The 21,014-nt window shown below is 42.5% G+C and overlaps 2 protein-coding genes across 3 annotated transcripts; one reads left to right on the plus strand and one right to left on the minus strand.

Annotated features, from left to right (window-relative positions):
• Nucleotides 1-1,163: 1,163 nt before the first annotated feature.
• Nucleotides 1,164-7,501, plus strand: slc39a4 (solute carrier family 39 member 4). The gene is made up of 12 exons (XM_086194324.1): nucleotides 1,164-1,274; nucleotides 2,513-2,869; nucleotides 3,623-3,818; nucleotides 3,947-4,128; nucleotides 4,285-4,465; nucleotides 4,596-4,768; nucleotides 4,885-5,091; nucleotides 5,340-5,444; nucleotides 5,852-5,906; nucleotides 5,993-6,145; nucleotides 6,252-6,439; nucleotides 6,661-7,501. Exons 1-12 carry the CDS (start codon nucleotides 1,164-1,166, stop codon nucleotides 6,787-6,789), a joined length of 2,037 nt encoding a protein of 678 aa, XP_086050450.1. The 3' UTR covers nucleotides 6,790-7,501.
• A 2,356-nt stretch (nucleotides 7,502-9,857) lies between these two features.
• Nucleotides 9,858-20,248, minus strand: recql4 (RecQ helicase-like 4). Of its 2 annotated transcripts, none has more exons than XM_086192705.1 (28): nucleotides 19,850-20,248; nucleotides 19,657-19,690; nucleotides 19,435-19,538; nucleotides 19,167-19,313; nucleotides 18,868-19,019; nucleotides 17,544-18,627; nucleotides 17,388-17,470; nucleotides 17,210-17,309; nucleotides 16,928-17,093; nucleotides 16,613-16,723; nucleotides 16,316-16,483; nucleotides 16,123-16,215; nucleotides 15,699-15,835; nucleotides 15,509-15,592; nucleotides 14,976-15,071; nucleotides 14,611-14,793; nucleotides 14,065-14,263; nucleotides 13,734-13,927; nucleotides 13,482-13,565; nucleotides 12,994-13,131; nucleotides 12,823-12,906; nucleotides 12,298-12,580; nucleotides 12,031-12,160; nucleotides 11,739-11,905; nucleotides 11,457-11,631; nucleotides 11,101-11,254; nucleotides 10,898-11,006; nucleotides 9,858-10,200 (listed from the first exon to the last, which is right to left on the minus strand). In XM_086192705.1, exons 1-28 carry the CDS (start codon nucleotides 19,955-19,957, stop codon nucleotides 10,082-10,084), a joined length of 4,686 nt encoding a protein of 1,561 aa, XP_086048831.1. In that variant the 5' UTR covers nucleotides 19,958-20,248; the 3' UTR covers nucleotides 9,858-10,081. The 2 variants fall into 2 exon arrangements, with proteins under 2 accessions (XP_086048831.1, XP_086048830.1); XM_086192704.1 differs by having other exon boundaries at nucleotides 9,859-10,200; nucleotides 14,976-15,164.
• Nucleotides 20,249-21,014: the final 766 nt, after the last annotated feature.

The following is a 21,014-nucleotide window of genomic DNA, read 5'->3' on the forward strand; positions in this document are numbered from 1 at the left end:
GAACACCACAGGCTGTGGGGAAGTACTTGAAGAAGTATATGGTGATCTGGCGCATTCAGCGCTCTTGGACTCACTGCTAGAGTTTGGGTTAAGAGCCTTCCTCAGGTTGTTAATTTAGAAAATGCACCTGACATCATCCACGCTAATGACAATCTTACCTGCACCAGTGAGTGTAATGGCCTAAACTACACCTGTCCTTTCCTCAGGATCGACAAAACAAGAGAAGAAGCCATTCAGCTCACTAATGGACCATCACCAGTGAGGTGGGGAGTCATCGTCTTCACAGTGCCAGAATCTGGGACAGTCCCAGATTTTAGGGTTATTTTTTCTTTTGGGGGGGGGGGTGATGCTTTAATTGTTTGGTTGAACACATAAGTGGCCACTGTTCCTGTGTAATTCCTATTTTGGGTCAAATCTTGAAGGATACGGATCGTTGCAGTGTTGTAAAGCAGACGTAACCACTTAAGTGACGGTCAGTGTTGCCTTCCCATTAGTCTGGTATGAGCCATGAAGATGAAAACAGGCTTTTGTCCACTTTTTCCACTCTAGCAACCTCAACAATATTACATACAGGGTATAATTTTGCTGGTTTGTAATTTGAAGCAATTTGGTTCATTTTTCAAAGTAAAATATCAGGTCTGTATGCAAATCCATAACAAAACAGATAGTTAGAGCACCTGTGTGTAAGATATTCACACTAACATTGTGAGATTGAGAAAAAATAATATGAAAAGCGACTTAATGAATTTCTTGAATGTTGCTCTGGTGATGCTCCAGAGCGCAAAATAATGTCAGTTCTCCATAAACCAAGAGCTTGACAGCTTGACCTTCTCATGCCCAGGAGACAATAGACAGGTAGGAAAGCACGAGCCACGTCTCAGCCAATCACCATCGAGACTCCAGGTCCCGAGGGCTGCAGTGGTTTAAAATGAGAAGGAGTGAGAGCTGAGCACTGTACAGCTGAATGTCTCTGTAGAAATACACCAGGACTGTACCAGCCTGCGACTGCCCTTTTTATCTGAGCCAACTGATTATCAAAAATTAATTTCAGGGAAAGTTTCAAGATGTTCTCTTCTGTTCTAGTGCCTCTCTCACTACTCTCCACTTTGGCTTTGTTGGACTCAGCTTGTGGTTCTACCGCTGTGGATGAAGCATATGGAGCCATGGTCAGCATGGTGCGTCCTGGACAGCCGCATCTGAACGGGGACTCGCTTCGCTCCCTCTTTAATACACTAGGGAAACGTGTGCAGTGCGGGAAAGTGTCGTGTGAAAAGGTAAGTTTTATTAGTCTGCAGCCACGTTTGAGAGCCAGGTGGGAGGCTTTAGCTCCAGCTGCTCTGTGGTGAGAGAGCAAGGTCCAAAAGCTATCAATTAACCTGCTGCACCTGCTGTTAAAGTCAGTGCACTCATCACCAATGGAGGAATAAAGTATGAATTTTTTTTTTTTAAAGTAATATTTTGATTTTCTCTCCAATAACTTGTTAAATGTTCAAGTTTTTTTTGTTTATCTTAGACATGAGACATCTTTGTCTGTGCAGGGAGTTCCCAGGCTCAGCAGCATGTCTTATGGAGTTAAATGGAAACTTGAAGAAATAAAAAGCTCCTTCAAGATTTCTACAGGAAATAAAGTTTACCAAAATTTCGATATGACTGCAATATGACTGATTTTACCTTTCACTTATATTTCGTTTTAAGTCAAAAGCTAATCAGCCTTCAACTCAACCAATAAAGCTGGACTAAATTACGTTCATGACGTTTTAACTCTCTCTCTCTCTCTCTCTCTCTCTCTCTCTCTCATACACACACACACACACACACACACACATACTTCTACTATCACGGATTATTTCCATATCGATATTCTCAGCAACCTTGTTTCAAGTGATTAACAGATACATCTTGAGGGACTGCGAGCGAGCAGAGCTGCCGTGTATGTTTATATGATATTATTGGGCTCACAGTAACGTGACTAGTAGTTGTGAGTTGTAGAGGACTGGGATGTTTATTACAATTCCGGGAGAGTCTGCTGCCTTAACTTATCTTTGAAACATACATCTGCTCTCCAGAGCTTCTCCTCTCGGCAAAACCTTTTCTCCTCTACTCCGAAAAGGCCGATAATCGGCTTGGATCAGCCGATAACCGCCCGGCTGATAATCGGGCCGGCCGATACTCATCTATCCCCAGTTTTAATAGCTTTGCACTTGAAAGAGGCCCAATAAAGTAATAAATCTCATTTCACCTGCAATAAAAGTCCTGCCAAATGTCAAGGTGTGAGTTAGGTCAAAGAGTTTATTTCCTATTTAATACTTTTATAGTGTCTATTTAAAAAAAAAAAAAAAGAGCCTCAACTCAAACAGGTAGATTTGGTTTTATTTAAGATCTGACATGTTCCTTGACAATGAAGGTGAGTGAAGTTCATGACTTACATAAATGTAGTCACATGATTGTTCGAGATGACTTTAAAAGCCAGTGACTTACTGTAATTTGTGTATTTCTCTCTTTGTGTGCGTAGTGTGACCTTACAGGTGCTGCTCACCAGTTCATCAGCAATCACTCCTCACTTCTACACCATGAAATCAGAGAAGGAGAGGGCAACGTTACTGTCAGTATCGCAGACTTCACTAATTTGGCCGCCGGCTGCATCCTGTACCTCTCCTCTCCCGGCCTGGTCTGTGCAGCAGTCAGGCAGGGGAGGTGGAGAGAGGAGACTGAACACTTCCTGTCCAAAATAACGCATGATGGATCACATCAGCAGCACCACAAAGACAGCGAGCCACACTGGGACCATCAGCACGAGTACATGGGTATTCACGGGTTGGAGGGCGTGCTGCAAGAGCTTCACAACCACTATGAGCCAGCAGACAATGAGGTCAGACGAAAGAAAAATACTTTCTGGTACACCAAAACAAATAAACCGTTATTTCTCTTTTTGCCTTTTAAGCAAAATTGTTCTCAGATCCTTGACGGGGCTCTATAGTTCATATGTCAACCGCGTAGATACTATATGAGAATGTCCTTGCGTTATCAAAAATTAAATAAGGTTTCCTTAGGATACACGTCATGAGGGATTTTCAGCTCTTATCATGGTCATCTCCCACAAATCCCATTAATTTGAAACTAGAGATTCATATAATTAATATCAACTTGAATATCTATGTGCAGATATCCTGATTTATTGGCTGTTAGAAATAAAACGGTTTCTGAATTCCTTTTTTTAATACCTCAGTTTGTTGGCAATACTATCAACAACAACAAAATGCCTGACCCACAATTCCAGTTAGTTATTTTAAATATGAATGTAAATGTTTTAAGTGTTTTATTGGTTATTTAGCGGTCTTGCTTGGTAAAATATCCCCCACCTGACGTGATTAACCCCCACCCCCACCCCCATGAAGTGGGAATATCAAGAAAATAACCTGGAAATGTAACATTGGGAAATGATCAATGACTGCATTCCATGTTAATGTTGATGCTAGCTCACCTTTCCACTGTAATGGCTTATTGAAACATTTGGATAAAAAAAAAAAGTAGCCATTGCTAAAGTCATTAGCTTTCCAACTAAAGTGTTTCTTGTTCTACATTCCTCTTTTGCTTTTCTCCTCCTGATCACCATGGTAACCAGGTCTGTGTAACATCAACTGACATCATGAAAGACATTGGTGCACCAGGTCAGAGACAGTTCGCAGGGGCAGTTTTGGGCCGTGTCCTGTATTACGCCTTGCAAGGTCACTGTTTCATGATCCAGCCCCTGCCAGAGGAGAGCTTCTTCCTGGATTACATTATGGATCAAGTGGGATCTGAGAATTTCACTGTTGAGGGTAAATATCGTGCACAAATACAGAACCTGTACATGGCGACATGCAGAGAGGAGCAGAACTCTTCAGGATAACCCAAAAACACAACACCCAACCGAGTGACGACTGTGTTTTGTATTTGTTCTCTGTAGCTCTGGAGGCTTTGATGAGGCGTCTGAACCTCCGACCTGAGCTGGAAAAGCACGAGCATGAACACGAGCACGACCACCCCGAAGATGAACACGCAGATCATGATCACCGAGATCAGAGACGGAGGAGGAGGAGCACCGCCGAACATCATGAGGGTTATGAGAGGAACGCCACCTGGGAGCAGGTGCGCACACCAACACAGAAAAAAAAGACCTCCTGCGGAGAAGATGGAGTGCATTGCAGTTATTACAGATCTAGAAAAGATCTTTTATTTTTGCGAGGTAGGACTCATTTGTACTTAAATAAATCAATCTTGAGATGTTTCACTTGCGTCCGACAGCGCTGTTTCTCTGCGGAGGAGCTGGTGCAGATCTACGGCCTGGCAGGGAACAGCTCCAACACTTCTGGCCTGGGTCGGTCTGACTTGAGCCGCCTCAGCCCCGCACTGGTCCAGCAGATCCTGAGTGGATCCTGTACACTCACAGAACCTTTGAAACCAGATGAGCTCAGCAAAACTGAGAGTAAGAGTCCTGGGATAAGTAAAGTAATAACACAAGTTGTGCGAGATATTGTCAAGACACTTGGAGCGCACATTCATTTTCAGCATTTTAATGACCTCCACCCCATCTTCTGCTCTCTCTTCTCTCACAGGATACGTCTACGCAACCATCGCCAACGTGGTGATAACCCTGATTTCTATGTTTGGCATCGTGTTGTTGCTGTGTACCTCGTGTACGAGTGTGTTTCAGCTGTGTATCCAGTTTTGCATCAGTCTAGCCGTTGGTTCGCTCACTGGAGATGCTTTACTGCATCTGCTCCCTATGGTGAGCGACACTTTGAAGATGAGATGTTATTTATCCACATGCGTATTTTATCGGATGGTTTGGTTTGATGCGACTTGTTCTGGCTTAAACATCCTCCTCCTCCTCTGTGTGTCTAGTTTCTAGGCTTACATGTGCACTCGCACGGCTCCGTTGATCACAATCCTTCAAAGCACAGCCACCAAGTTGAAATATCAGACTATTTAAGCAAGATGTTGGTAGTGATGGCTGGGATCTACTACTTCTACCTGATGGAGACTGTCTTCTTTCTGATTACATACAATGATAAACAAAATCAACACCATCATCATCATCATCATCATGGGGTAAGAAAATACTTGCTGTATATCTGTCTTCAAATCTAGCTTTCCTTTCATGTCGCCCGAGTGTTCACTTAAGAGTGAGTCAGCCTCACAGCAGCTGCCAAAACCGGCCCAGTTTAAGCAAAAATAAAGAAAGAAATATCATCTTTCATGTCAGCTTTTGGTCCACCAGTTCACCATCTAAAGGGGTACCCTTGTTCTAGATACTGCTTCTTAATCTTTTTTTTCTCTCTCTCTCTTGGTCTGTTTAGGAAGAATCTGAGCCTCACCACTGTGACCATGGGAACGTTTTAGAGATGTATCAACAGGAAAAGAAACAAAAAGACAAATTACAGTCAGAATCAACAGCAGACCTGGTGAGAAACACCCTGGTGGCAGTTCTTTTAACGTTCAGGTGAAATGATGTTGTTCTTCAGCAGGTTGTCTTCATGGACCCCTTAAAAAGTCCAAAATCCAGTCTTATCTTCATTTTAGGCCCAACACCGATGTATAGCAAAGTTTGCATTAAGTTTTCTTCGAAATTTGGCTTGAGACCATTTATCGACTGAAGCCTGTTAAAAAGTATTTACATTCTGCCCATATTAGGAACTTTGGGTATCAAGGTATTAGAGTAGGACGTTAGATGTGGAAATTGAATTCGCCGCGAGGATTTCTGGGACTTCCATTCATATCCCTCATATTTTTGCCTGCATGGTCATGAAATAGGTCTTAAATTGTATTCATAGTTAAAAAAGTAAACCCTCAGAAATGCCCTTCATTTCAGTTCAGCAAAGAGGACAATGAGAACTCGCTCCAACAACCAACGGAGCGGACCAGAGGTGAGGAGGGTAACTTGCTGACATCATGGCGATGACTCTGCCCACCCCGTTGCTAACCGTGTCTCTGTGTCTCTCCGGATGCGTAGAACAGCGTCTGCTACCGTTCATGATAACCATCGGTGACGGGATCCACAACTTTGCAGACGGCCTAGCAGTAGGCGCAGCTTTCTCGCTGTCATGGAAGTCTGGTTTAGCCACGTCTCTGGCTGTCCTCTGCCACGAACTGCCGCATGAATTGGGTGAGGCTCACACACATGCTGCGTCACTAAAATCTGGTCAGATCTTCTGATGTTTGTTTTTTTTCTTTTTAATGAAATATCCTGTCTCTCTTTTTTTCCCGTGCAGGTGATTTTGCCATTTTGCTCCACTGTGGGGTTTCTGTCCGCAGGGCGTTGCTTTTAAACGTCGGCAGCGCCATGACCTCTTTCATTGGGCTTTATATCGCTCTGTCTGTAGCCACTGACCTTGCCACCAACCAGTGGATTGCCGCCATTACTGCTGGACTTTTTCTGTACGTTGGACTGGCTGATATGGTGAGTGTATGAACAGGCAGCGTGGAAAGAAGTCAAACATTTCAGTGAGACATTTAATGATACAAAGTTTGTTAAAGTGAAAAGAAAAAGAAAAAGAAAGAAAGTTTTCTCTTCAGAACCAGAAAAGCAAATTGAGTCAGTAACATAGAAGCGCTTGAACACGAACAGAAAGAGTATTTGTCTTGACACTTATCTCCCTCTGTCTCTTTTGCTTTCGCCAGCTCCCCACGATGGTTCATATCAACTCAAAGAGACCTTGGCTGATGTTTCTGTTGCAGAATATCGGCCTTCTGAGCGGCTGGGCCTTTCTGTTGGTGTTGTCACTTTATGAAGAGAAGATCAGCTTTTAATGGCATCGCTCTGTTCAGCCGGTTTATCTGGCCTGCAAGAGTGCAGTCACAGAAGCACGCCATCATGTCACATATAAATACAGATAGTTTTTCTGAAAGTACTATATGTCACGAGGCGATGACACAAGTGTTTCTGAAAGAGATTACGAGTTGCTGTGGCACCTATCAACACATCAACACAACTGAGTGTTCGAGGGTAAAGTAAGCGTATGCAATGAACTAAATGTAGATATAGAACATTTAAAATTTGAATATCTTGACTTTTTTTTTTCCAAAATAATAAACGATCTGTGGTAAATTTACCTTTTAAGCAATGCTAACGCGTTATCAGTGTTAGAACACAGTTAACTATGCTAACTAATGCAACGTTGCAACACTCCCTGAAACCCACCCATTCTAGTCACTTTACAATACGATGAGGATCAATGTTTGGACAGTTTATAAGTACAATGACACAAAGCAGTTTTTCCTGTTTCAAAGAAGTTTGCCAGTTCCATGTATTTATTCAGAAAATCTAGTAAAACATACTAAACCACTTGACCTTCTTTCCTTTCTTTGTGACAAATTTGTATTACACACTTACAGTCGGGGTTTTTGTGTGTGTTTATACTGTGAGAAGTAATTGCAAGTGTCTTAAATCTGTCACTGTGAAAGCTTTGCTGACTGAATGTATTCACAACAATTAGTAAATGTGGAAAACCTGTTGATATGTTACACTATTAGATATTTTATTGAAAATTAAACTTCCGTCACAAGCCTTTTACATTTCGAGCATTGTGCGTGTTTGTGTGTTCTTATTTCAGTCTTATAGAAAATATAAAGGCATCTCCTGACATTATTGATGAAAAGAATCCTTTTATCAGAAACCACACAAATTATATTTAATCGTAAAGTAATTGTCTTAAAGCGGTACATTACCCCAAAAAGTGTGTTTTATCATTTAAGTATTCACAAATAGGTGCCTTGAACTCAGAAAGGGTTTTTTTTGGTCACCATTTTATTTTACTTTGACTTCTTTATGATGCCAGAATGCATTAAGAGCTGGCCACATACATTCAGCTTGAGGTTGATTATGACCCGATTGATTTGTCAACGCCAAGTGCTGGAGAGTTTGTTAACATATGTTTTTGGACTGTTCTGCTATTGTTTGTAATCGTGGTCAGTGGGCCGATTAGCTTCACTCTACATTCACATGGCAGGCTCTTTCTGCATTCAACAATGTGGCTGTTGGAAAATGTCTGTAAATTCAAGACACCCATTGATGAGAAACTGAGGGGCAAACTGCACTTTTCGAGCTTTGGTCCACTCAAAACCTGCGGTTGTTTCGAATGTTTGTGGTGGGTGTACTCCTTTCATTGGATCACTCACTGAGTGTTTAGCTTTCTGCTGGTGTAGAATCAGATATGTGACAGTGCTGAGAAGGGCAGCATGAACTTTATTGGTCTCATCTAATCTTAGAACTTCTCTGATAGGGACAGAGTCCACTGACAACTCATCACACTAAGTAGTAGTCACAACCTACATACATGACGCGCGCATGCTGCGCAAGGCTTAGAACAGAGGGAAAGGGAGAAGAGCATCAATCTGAAGATAAACGTATCGCGTAATACGAGAGATTTATCAGCGTTAATTTTGATCAGAAACGTTTTGTAACCCATTCCTGAAGCACCTCTTACTTACTAGGTTGTCATGTTCACTCGTGCTGATTTACGAGTGAGTGTGAGCATAACAAAATGGCGGAGAGAGAAGGGGGGGGGGGGGGGTTGAAAAAGGGAGCAAATATTGATGTTTTTTTTTAAATTCTATTTCAGAGTGGCAGGACATGGATTCATTGCTGATTTGACAGTTGTGCAGAGCCCTCATAGTTGCTGCAAGGAAGAAATAGTGCTGATTGCAGCAGGTTTCCCCGCAATCAGCTTCACAGCAAATGGCAAGTTGACATTGAAGACATTTAAGAGCTGTTTTTTAGCCTCTGAAGTCACATAACTTACTCTTAGTGCCCTTGATAACTACCTCTAAAACTGGACCTTTGAGCTTCTCTGACATGAAACCGGATGACATATCTTTTACAGTACTTTTGATATACCGGAGCAGGTTTAAGAGACGGGACACAGGAGGGTCAGATTAGGATTAAAAGCGAACAGATTTATAACATTATAAACTTTGTTAAGCAGTCATGTGATGCTTAGCATTTCAGCAAAGAACTTAAAGGCGTGAAAACAGCTGACTGTTTATGGGGACAATATGATCCCATGGTTAGGTGTGGTACAGTAAGATGCTATTCAAGAGGTTCCTGTAAACCATCAGACAAAAGACGGTTATTTAACAATCACATCTTACATTTGGAGCCAGTAACTGACCTAATTAGAAGGGTGTGAGCATCAGTGTGTTTCTATTCTTAGAGGCAGCCTGGTCTAAATGTCATCATCACCCATTGCCTTTCAGGAGTGGCAAATAATCAAATACAAATACTCAGTGAATGTAGGCTTCTTGTGTTCTCAGGTATGTACTCATTACGAAAGTATTTATTTTTCCGACGGCTTTTTGCCCAAAACAGTTTAAAAAAAAGTATCATAAACATGTGAGGTTAGGTAAAAGTAAAAGTGCTTGTACCACCTTACTGTGTGTTAAATGTTTGCTTAAAAAAAAAAAAGAAAAGAAAGAAAAAGCTCAACTTCACCACGCCTATTATCACTTTTCCATATTTGTTTTAGGTCAAATACACATTCCTGAGGAGTGGCCTTCATCTAGTATTTGGCCTGAACTAATCTTTTATAGAAAAGTGGAGGTTAATGTTTTCACCCTGGGCTCTACATGTACAATGTCATCTATTAGTTTCTCATCATTTCTTAAGACACTCCAAATGAAACCGGGATCCACTTGACCTTCATCATCACACCTCTAAGTTTTCTTCGAGGGCTGTTAAGTTCGCACCAAGGAGAATGCCATGCAGTCCCTGCTCCTGGGTTTATGCTCAGATTTTCAAATTAAGATTTTGAATTAGTTGTGATTAATTGTGAAGTCATGGAGTAGCAAAGGGAAGGGAAACAAAAAAACAAAACCTCTTTATAAAAGGAGATGACCTTTAACAAATAGGAATTAAATATCAGTGCTAAAAACCAATCTAGAAAAATAGACAGTTTTATTTAGATCTGAAGCAAAACATTCTTACATATATACAAAGGGTTACGAAACACCACTGGGGCCCACGTGAAACAAATCCATCCAAACAAGTTGGAGACTACACACTTGCGAGGACCTGTACACGCGTGTGCGTCATCCTATGCGCTTTTTAAAAACGAATGATCTCCTGAGTGGCCAGTTTGATGAGCTGGTTGAAGTCAATGTGGATGTACTTCCTCCAGAAGCGTCTGTCTTTCCCGTATATTTGAGCAGGATAACAAGGGCTGCCTGAAAAAGAGATGTTTATTCATATTAAAAAGCTGTGTGTGTGTGTGTGCGTGTGTGTGTGTTTCTGTCAGCTATAATCCTAACTGATGATTAGCACCTTGTCAAACCTTATACTGCCATAACAACTACATGAACCAATAAACTTCTATCTATAATAATAATAATAATAATAATAATACACTTAAGGTAGAAATAAAGCGAAATAAATGTGCAAGTTAGTTGAAACTAAATAAATATGCACAAAATGTGATCAGAATAATTACAGATATCATGAACATAAAGCTGAAGAAATGCAGTAAGAACAGACAGACACAAATAAACTATTGAAATAACCAAAAATGGAAAAAGCCTGACCGGAACTACACCAGCACCCAGTTCCTTCATTTACCCTATCACGCCACCTAGAGGTTCAGAGTAATTTTGTGGCTTTATAGACCTTTAAGAAAGAATTAGAGTGAATGTTTCAATACAGATTTAAATATCTCAATTTATTAGAGAGATCTCGCACTGAAAACATATGCGATGCAGTTCGTGGTCGGTGCAAAAAGTGAGCACCACATTTAAAGATCAACCTTAAACCTGCACAGAGTTTGATTTTACACAACTGGAAAAAGGACACATTTAGACCAGAGCATGCAAGACATTTAGAAAACCCAAAGCAAATGTGTGTTTTAAGCGTGTGCGTATGTTCTCTCACCTATGCCGTGGAAGATTCTAGCGACAGCTCTTCCAGAGAACTTCTCATCACTTCGACTAGATAGAAAACTTCTCACGTCCGCTCTGATCTGGTTCTCCCAGTCCAACAGCTGCAAACACAAACAAACAATTAAGTATTCCAAACCATTGGGATCCAGATCCAGATGCAGATCCAGATCCAAATCATCACGTCTGTTTTTTTACCTGATACTGGTCGAGCTCATGCAAGTCCATAGATTTGAGTGTGTTGTCTCTGTCTCGCCTCTTGTCAAAGTACTCAGAGAGAAGGGCTTTCAGCTGGAGACTGAGACTCTCATCCAAATCATCGATGCAGGACAACACACTCCGGAATGCAACGCTGCAAAATAACACACATGCACCAAAGTTAAACACCATAAAACCATGTGATGTTATGCAAAAAAGACCAGCAGAGCAAATATTTGTCCATCCAACTCCCCTGTAAAAAAATTCTCTCCAGTCTATAATAAAACATTAGTAGGAATCACTGGAAATTTATGAGCCATGCACACAGAGTAAAAGATTCCTGTAGTCCTGATAACCTTTTGAAGGCCTTGAAACAGGCAGTCAACTGGAAAAGCTGCGTTCTCTCTTGTTCCTGCACTCGATTATGGAGGCACTGGCACACTCTGTCCATTTCCTCGTCACTTAGGTCGCCATAGGAACGGAAGTAGAAAGAAGGGGAGGAAAATTCCACGAGGATACCACTACGCCCGCCTGAAGGAGCAAATACATATAAATCCGATCAACCCTTGCAGTGTGATGAATATCTCTCACTTTTTCATGCAAACAAACGTTCAAGATTTTTTTTTTTTGGTTCACACCTCGATCAGTGCGCCACTGCAGCTGCCTGAGTCCTCTCTTCACAAGAGGAAGCTGCCATCCCATAGTGTCGGCGACCTCCACCACGTCAAACTCCAACTGATCGCAAATCTCCACTCGCTCTCCTGCCATCCGCTTCCTCGCCAGCACCACTGCGATCGGAGGGCAGCTGTGAAGATGGAACGTCAGAAAAACGTTGTCACTTCAGTTTAATATATGTGAAAGCACACTGTGGATATTTTTTTAAGCAGGATGTCCCCATGTAAGTTAAAAGAGAGAAGAGGCTATTTATACATTTTTGTGGTTTTCTGAAGCTGCCTTGGTCCATCGTAGCAGCTGACTTTACACACGGACAGGGTGGAGTGGAGAAGTTCGACAAAGCGCTGAGGATGCAGCTCCAGATAGCAGAGCAGCGTTTCTACACCTGAGACAGACACACAGACACAGACACACACACTTCCATAAGACTTCTGTCCTCCCACTCAAACATCAAGTGGATTTGTCTACTAGAATATTGTGGAATTTGTTGTGATCCATGATGTCACGTATGTTCCTGTTTACCCTCCTCCGTGATGTCCAGAGCCTCCACAGTCTGCTGGATGGGAATGGCTCTCTCATGGCTGTGACACACTCTCTCCCTGGGCCACGCTGTGCTCTCCTCTTCCACTTCCTGGTCCCCCAGCCATTCACCATTCCCCTTCGACTCCATATCCTGGCGTTTCACAGGACCATCGGTGCCCTTGTGTTTACCTGGCTGCCCCTCCTGCTTCTCCTCCTCCTCCGGTTGTCCTTCAGCTTGGTCCTCTTGGAGACCCTGCATCTTGGAATCAGGATGTGATGCCACCTTTTGATAAAAACAGTCAGGTCACACCATTATGGGACCAGAGACTTCTTTGTAACCTCGCCACACTAAATAATAATCAACCATACAGAATATTTTATTATCAATTTTTTAGTGTCTCCATTTTCAGAAATAAGGTTAGGTAAAAGGGTAAAGAACAAAATTTTTAAAATAATACATACAAAACATTAGTTTTTGTAATTACTGCCACAGAAGGTCCTTCTATGTGCATATTGTGACTATACCATCTCCTGCTGAGTGGGGGGGTGGACGCTGTTTTCCTGATCACACATATCCATCATTTCCAGTAGCTCGGAGTCTTCGATTTCCTTCAAGAAACAGAGAAAGGCGCAACATTTTACATCGACTCAAACCTCTTTCTTGAATCTTCCCCCCCACTGAGAGTTAAGCGTTACCTTAGGGAGTTCCTGTTGTTTCTGGTGAATCTGTTTACATTTACAAGGAGGGAAAACCTTCTGGACCAGTCTCTTCACAGTGTAGTAGTCCACTGTGTCGGCGTAGATGTGACGTCGCAGCTCGTGGAGGTCCCCACCCTACACATCAATACACCGCCATCAAACTCCTTTGCACTTGTAACACACGTGATGGCAGTGAAAAAAGATTTACAGTCCGATAGTTTCACCGCCTTTTGTTCCTCAGTTCTACTGTGAAACTTTGCATTTGTGTTTTCTGTTAATGTGCAGGTTGTTTTTGGGTCTGCAAAGAGTTTGGCATGTTTATAATCATACGGGCCATCTGAGCCACCGTACTATACAGCTCAATTCTGCGATGCTAAATATAAAATTAGTATTAATATTTTGACCCAAAATCGGAGTTTTGGGCCTTGAGCCTTGAAATCCTAAATCAAGTTTGTTCCTTCCTTGATGGACAGTGTAAGTCTTACCTCAGGGTCAAGGAAGAGGTGACAGTGAGCCGGTTCCCCATCTCTCCCCGCTCTCCCAATCTCCTGAACGTAGCTCTCAAAGCTCTGGTAGAACATTTATGTGTGATAGTTAAAGACATGACTTGGGCTATGGCAGCTATACACACAAAAATAATCTCCTTTCAGGTGTTCAAAATCATGTGGAATGTAAATACCTTCACACTTGTTTATCAATGTTCAAGTTCACACATTGAAAAATGAGCACGAACCAACCTTGGGCATGTTGTAGTGAATGATACCTCGGACGTCAGACTTGTCCAGGCCCATTCCAAATGCTACAGTGGCTACCACAACTCTGAGCTCCCCACACATGAAGTTGTTCTGAACACGCCGGCGTTCGGATGCTGAGAGGCCGGCGTGGTATGACTCGGCCTGCCATTTCAGCGGTTTACGGATCTTCTTCCTGGCTGAATATAGAAAGCATCGAAAGTGAGCAAATGCCTGTCTGAACAGTCTTTTTCGCTCCTTTCGCCAGCATGTTACTTTCTTCCCGCCAATGAGAAATAACGAAACTTAACAGAGCAAATAAATATCACACGCTTACCTTGTTCTTTCTTTTTCTGTCCTATGGAGTTGCTTTGTGTTTGGCTGCCGCTGATTTGGTGGTTTTCTTTCACTAGCACCCCCTGCAGGCAGGTCCGGAGCAATGCTGCCACACGAGTGGTCTCCTCCCTTCTGGTGCAGTAGACAATGATGGAGTCCAGACAACCAAATCGATCACCTTTCAACAAGGAAACTAAAGCCTGAAAAAGAAAAAAAAAAAAGATATATTAATACATCTGCACAGACACACAAGTCGTCGGTGTTGCTAGGAGCGGTGGGAGGATTTATTCTTTCAACCTTTGAATGGACTGGTTTTCATGGAGAGATAGCAACTATGTTGTCAAATTTTATATCAGTGAAATGGTCATCACTTATATGTCCAGGTATGTTCCCTTGATTTTGCAAATTGTGCAAGGTTTTCAACTGAACTGAGGATTAACTGAGGATGCAACAACTGCAACCAATTTTTGCCATTATTTCTCTCCAAACCCGTGTGATGTCACGATTCGCTAAGGATGCATAGAAACGCACCACCGCCTCATCCTACCTGGTCCTTCTCCCTGTCCATGGACACAGACAGATGCAGGTTAGCAGGCACAGCTGCAGATCTGACTGCAATACCGTCCTGATCATTGATGCCCAGATGCTGAGCGATGTCCAGAGCAGTGGACAGCGTGGCGGTGGCAGTAAGTCCCAGCAAGCACTGCACTCCCAAACGTTCCCTTAAGACCTAAAGAGATTAATTCATTCCCACATATGATGTTTGTATAATCTGTGTTATTCAGCCATCACCCTGAGGGATCTGAAAAATCTAAATGTTCATTTTGTTAGGTTTCGGTTACATGTCACAAGCACAGAACTGCAAATACATTGATTTTCAACCACAAATTACTGAAAGTAAGATTTGTTCACCTTACAAAGCCTCAGGTAACAGGGTCTGAAGTTGTGAGACCACTCGGACACACAATGCGCTTCATCTATACAGGCAAAGGCCACAGGAGGGAGGTCCTGAGCAGAGGGCAGACATCCTGAGCCTGAGCTCCCTCCACCAACCAGAGCCTCTGGAGAGAGGAGCAGCACACACACCTGACCTGCCTTCACCTGGAGAAACACCGGAAGGAGAGCAGACACTCTCAATGCAACAACCCTACAACTGATCCACAGTTTGCAAAATAACATCTATTGCGAAATACACAATGTTGCATGCAATATGAATGTAATTATTTCTACTCAAATTGTCACCACGTAATTACCCTGGTCTAAGTTGGCAAATTAAGGTGGAGTGTGAAACTGCTGCCTCCCACCAGATAGTTACTGGTGTTCAATCTTTTTCTGGTATCATGTGTATAATCAAAATGAAATCAATATTCCATTTTCTAAATATCACATTTATCGTAACTGTTAACACTCCCACTGTAATCTTCACGATGATAACTGTGTGTTACCTTTTCTATCACAGCTTCCCTCTGTTTCATCGTCATGTTGGAGTGGATACAAGCTGCTTTCAGCTTGGCTGGTACACCAGAAAGCTAAACAACACACACACACACAATATTCACAATCCTGCTCTGGTTAAATACATATGCTGGTGTCTTCTTCTTGATAGGAACTCTTCCTGTATAAGCAGGCACATACCTGGTCATCCATCAGTGAGACTAGAGGGGATATGACCAGAGTCATGCAGTTGGATCGCTGTGCATAGAGGTATGCTGGGAGCTGATAGCACAGGGATTTACCCATCCCTGTTGATAACACGACCAGGGTGGAAAGACCTACACACACACACACACACACACACACACACACACACACACACACACACACACACACACACACACACACACACACACACACACACACACACACACACACGCACGCACACACACACACACAGAAGGTCAATCTCATCAGGGTTTCGGTGAGACTGAATCCCTGAGTGTTCTTTGATGATCAAAGGCATTCAGTTTGTGTTGTGGTCTCTTAGCAGCCATCAGAATATTATACACACACACACACAGACAAAAAAAAAACCTGCAAAATATTTTTTCTGTCTAATTACCTGACAGGATCCTCATTATCGCTTCTTCCTGTCCGGGTCTGAATGACTGATAGCCAAGGTCTCTCAGAGCTGAGAAGACCTCAGCAGGTGTTGCTGGACAGTCATACACATGTAGAATACACACAGTCACATGGTTGTAATGTGTAGAAATCCAATTTATGTCTTTTAATTTAAACTTGGCAGGTGTGTTTACCCTGAACTTTTCCACCATCCTGAAGATGGTAAAGCCGTTCCATGGCTGGTGGAGGTGCCGGGCGTTCATAGTCAGGACGAATCACATTCAGCAAAACTTCATCTTTACATTTACTGTCCACGTCTGTTTCCTGGACCTGCTGCTCCTCTTTTATACTTGGAGATGATGCTGCAACACACAGTCACGACAAGGCTCACTCACACACATAAATGATGAACAAATACATGAATGCTGAAAACTATAGTTTCCTGTACTGCAGCAAGTTTTAATATGTCGTAGTGCAACATAAGGGCGTACAAGGCAGCTCAGATCGCAGTGTCCCCGTTGCCCTGGCAACCTCCTCTAGGGTGGGTAGTTCAAATGGCTCCTCCTCAGCAGGCTGGTCCTCGGGAACAGGAGGGGGAGGACCTGCAGAGAAAAGGTATTTGGTGTTTATGACTGACAGAAAGGTGACATAACTTTTCTAATTTCAACAACTCTGTTTGTGGTACAGTGCTGTTTTTACCGCTGCGGTCCTGTGCTCTCTGTACGTTCTCTACAGTAAGTGATCTTATATTTGTCTCCTTGCACAGAATTCAACATCTTTTATGAGTGTGCACATCAGTGTCTTACCTCGTCCCCTGCAGTCAATGGCCCAATGTCCCGTCCCTCCACACTTGTAGCAGGTGTCACTCTGGCGACTGTGCCCCCCTCTGAAGCCACCTCTCCTCCCTCTGCCTAAATATCCCCCGCCTCCACCAAAACGCTCCCCTTTCAGCTGGAATTTCTGCATGTACAACTGAGACATTTTATCAGATTTGGTCAAGCATTTCTGTATTAAACCAACATATTATGGAGTGGGTGGGGCTTTGTTGTTGCTCATGTCTTCACCATGACAGAATCTCTTGCACTCACTTGTTTACGTAGAGCCATCCCTCTGAGTGCATATCCTTTAACGTGAGATTTCTTCTTCAGGTTTATCTTCACAAAGTTACCCTCCGTGCCTTTCATGCTCCTGTAAACAACAGGTAGACTTTATTAGTATAGAAGCTCCAAGCGGAGAAGACACTTAGAAGTCTGTGTGTGGTCTTACCTGGCCTTGGCAGGCTGTGCGTGATACATACGCTTGGCTCCAAAGTCTTCCTCTATTTCTCCTAACAGGTTCTCCTGGGGAACCTTGACAGGAATAATACTGAATTTAACACAACTAAAAAAAAGTAAGCTCAGAAGGATATGATGTCATGCCCACCTTCTTTGGTACACTGGCTTTGTTCTCTTCCTCGGCTTCAACACCTTCTTTTCCATTTTTCTTCCTCCTTCCTTTCTTCCCTCCACTTGGAGCTGAACTGGGGTCTACCTCAGAGTTCTCCTCTTTCTTTTTTCCATTTCTTCTTCTCTTTTTGACTCCTCCTTCTTCTGTCATTTCTCCATCCGTATCTCCCTCCCTCTGCCTCTTCCTCCCGCTCTTCTTTGTAGCTTTGGATTGAGGAATACTCTCACACTCTTCTTCCGTTGATCCGGTTGCTCTCAGACCTCTTTCTATCTCTCTATCTACTTCCCTCATCTGTCCAATGTTATTCTCTGTTTTTTTTCGCGCAGAAAGTTGACCTGGTTTCGGTGAACATTTACTGACACTATTTAAGTCTTCCTCTTGCTCCAAGCTTAACATCCTTCTCTCTCCCTCTTCTTCCGCTGCTCCTTCTCCAACTCTGTCATAGCTGGGGTTTTCATCATCTTTACCTCCTTCCTGTTTTCTTTCACTTTCTTTTTTTCTCAGATCTACCTCCTGGTTGCCTGCTCCAGGCCTCTCTTCAGTCCCCATCTCCCCAAACACTTGACACCTCTCCAGCCAATTCCTGTCCAGAAAGCTAAGCCTGCTGGCAGGTGAGGGTCTTCCTCCAATGGCTTTACCTCTTATTCCTTCTCTCAATCCTCCACAAAGCTGTGGGCTTCCTCTAAAACTGACCAAACTGCCAGCACTTGCAGCTCCAATGCTGCCACAGGGAGGTTCTAAAATTTCTGCATTTCCTTTTGTGTCTTCTAAGGCTTCTATACTGTCATTTAACTTTGCTGAGGCATCTCCGTTTGAAGTTGCTACACTACCTACATGAGACAGCGATGACAACAGAGCAGACGTTGTGCCTCGAGATGGGGCTACATTGGAGGCGTGTTCCTCACATGAGCCACGATCTTTACCAGTATTATTACTATCACTACGACAGCTGGGAGCTTTGCTAGAGTCTCTGACAGGTGTAAATTGTTCAAACGGCTCCTCAGGCTCCACTGAATTGAGTGTACTTAAAGCAAGGGATCCCAGTCTCGGCTTCACTCTTCTGTGAACAGGAAATAAAAGAAACTCTTGCAAAAAATAAAATTGTACTTGTGGACTTTTCTATTCACATACTGACCCCTGCTTCATTTTTCTAAAAGCCCAATTATTTTATCACAGTGGTGGCTATTCAAAATGTCATATCTACACATTGTACTCCTGAAAATTAACTATTACAGAGTAAATCAGGGAGAAGAAAAAAGAAAATAATATAAAAGAACACTTTTTTTCCCCATGCAATTACCCTGGTGAGAAGGGGTTGGACTCAGAGCGAGTGGATGTGGTTGTGGCGCCAGCAGCAGCTGTGACAGGCTTGCTTGTCTGTACACTCTGTTCATCTTTCAAGGAGTTTAAGGGCACACGGCCGACTGATTTCTTTATGGAGGAAGGTCTCTCCTGGAAGAGCATCAACATGATAACATCAGTACAAGAGAACAATAATTCTTAGTTTCTGTGCCCAGTTAATGGTCTAATCAGCAGCTATGAGAAAGCATAGTTTAAGGATAACATACCCCTCTCTTACCCCACCGAATAGTAACTCACCTTGCTGAGTGTGGCCAGGTTGTTTTTAAGTTTTAGTCCATAGTATTGGGCAGAGGCCTGAAGACTGTCTCTCTCTGCAGCTGTCAGTTTAGGAGAAGATACTGGCAGCACACTGCGATTCAGATGAGCACCCCAACAGTCTGAGTCCTAAATAGAAAGACAAATAAACAACAAGCAAAAGGACAGATGGATAAAAGACAAATGGTGCTTTGAGGAATGGTGGAAAATAACACACGGACATCAGAAGCCTCTTGGGTGTTGTGTGTACCTCAGCTGTGGATCTGGACTGCTCTGAGTGTTGTCCAGAGGCATCACTCCTGCTGTTGTTGTTTTCTTTGGCCTGTTTCAAACTGCGGTACTCTTTATACAGCTCTGGAATAAAGACACACAAGGTTTTTCCCTTGCATGCCCCAATTATTAATAATAGAACACAACCAGATATGAGTGAAGATGGATGTTTACTGTTTTCTAATGCATGATCTGTACTCACGCCTGGTCTCCTCCGGGGCTTGGTCGATGTCCTCCTGGAGGGTAAATAACATTATACAATTTAACACGTTCATGAAAATGGAATAAAAAACGACATCAATAGTTTCGGAAAAAGCCTTTCATAACATATCTTGTTATTATAACTCAAAACAATACATTTGCTACATGCTAACCGCTAACTAGCATGTAATCACCTTATTGGGCTTCCTCTGGTGCTGTCGGACAAATCCCTGCTCCCAGCTTTTCAGCTGAAGTTTCACCTCGTTGTAGCGATCCATAAAGACTCCCACTATCCGATTCATTCAATTACTTATCTTTAGAATATCACGTATAACTCTACCGGGTGAGTGTTAAAGCCATGCATGGCTAGATAACGTAATAAACATGTTACTGAACTGGACAGAGAAAAACTTCCTTTTTTTTTAGTAGTAGAGAATTATTCTGGCACCATCTCTCTCAGTGAAAAGTAACTGCAACACACGTTCGTTTCATTTAAAGTGTGAAAACAACAGCTGCCTGTATGTAGCAGTAAAGCGCTTCCGTGTTGTTTACAAGTTTCCCGCGCCGGAAGTTGGCAGCTTGTGTTGCCAGGTTCAATTCTTTCCCCCCATCCGTCAAGTTCGTACCTCGTAGATTTGTACTTTCGGAGGACGTGAAATACTTGAAAAATATTTTTAAAAAACAATAATTATACACATTATCGAGCGATTATGTAAAACGCGAACAGTGAGGTGGTTTTGCAACTTATATTCTAATATCGAATTTCTCCGCTGACAGATGGTGTCAGGCAGCACTTCCTCCAAGCAGACCCCGCCCCCTTCATTAAAGGGACAGCAATGGCAACGCCTCAAGCTCCTGCAATACGCATGTGTTTGTTTCTTCTTTGGACAAAAATGGTCTTCACGTATTAGACTTAAAATGAAGAATACACCGTAAAATACAAGTTGAGATCTTACAATTTCAAATGAGCAAAGGAGAAAAACATGTGTACAGAGAAAAGCCTTTTTTATTGAAACTCAAACATCTTTTTAAAATGATTTTAGGAGTTTGTAGGTGTACCTCTTCATTGATTGGCACAGACCTATGTAAAAAAAAAAAAAGATGGCTACTTTACTTTCACAAGCGCAGGGCCCGTTTTTTCTGCATTTTGGCAAAATTCAGTCCAAATGTTTAGTGCTTCTGTAGAAAATGCTATGACAAAGGTCCAATCACAGGTTTCAGTGCAACCATGATTGAAACTAAACCTGTCATTTCTGTACTAATTTTGCTTACTGGCAATCATTTCAATGAATATCTCACATATCCTCGACGGCGTCAAATCACAATGAATTCACTGACTTACGTTTAGCCAAATAATTA

Source organism: Aulostomus chinensis, chromosome 22 (genome assembly GCF_037954235.1).
Source record: "Aulostomus chinensis isolate RoL2024-O1b breed Wild chromosome 22, RoL_Achi_v1.0, whole genome shotgun sequence".
In the NCBI taxonomy this organism is placed as follows: domain Eukaryota; kingdom Metazoa; phylum Chordata; class Actinopteri; order Syngnathiformes; family Aulostomidae; genus Aulostomus; species Aulostomus chinensis.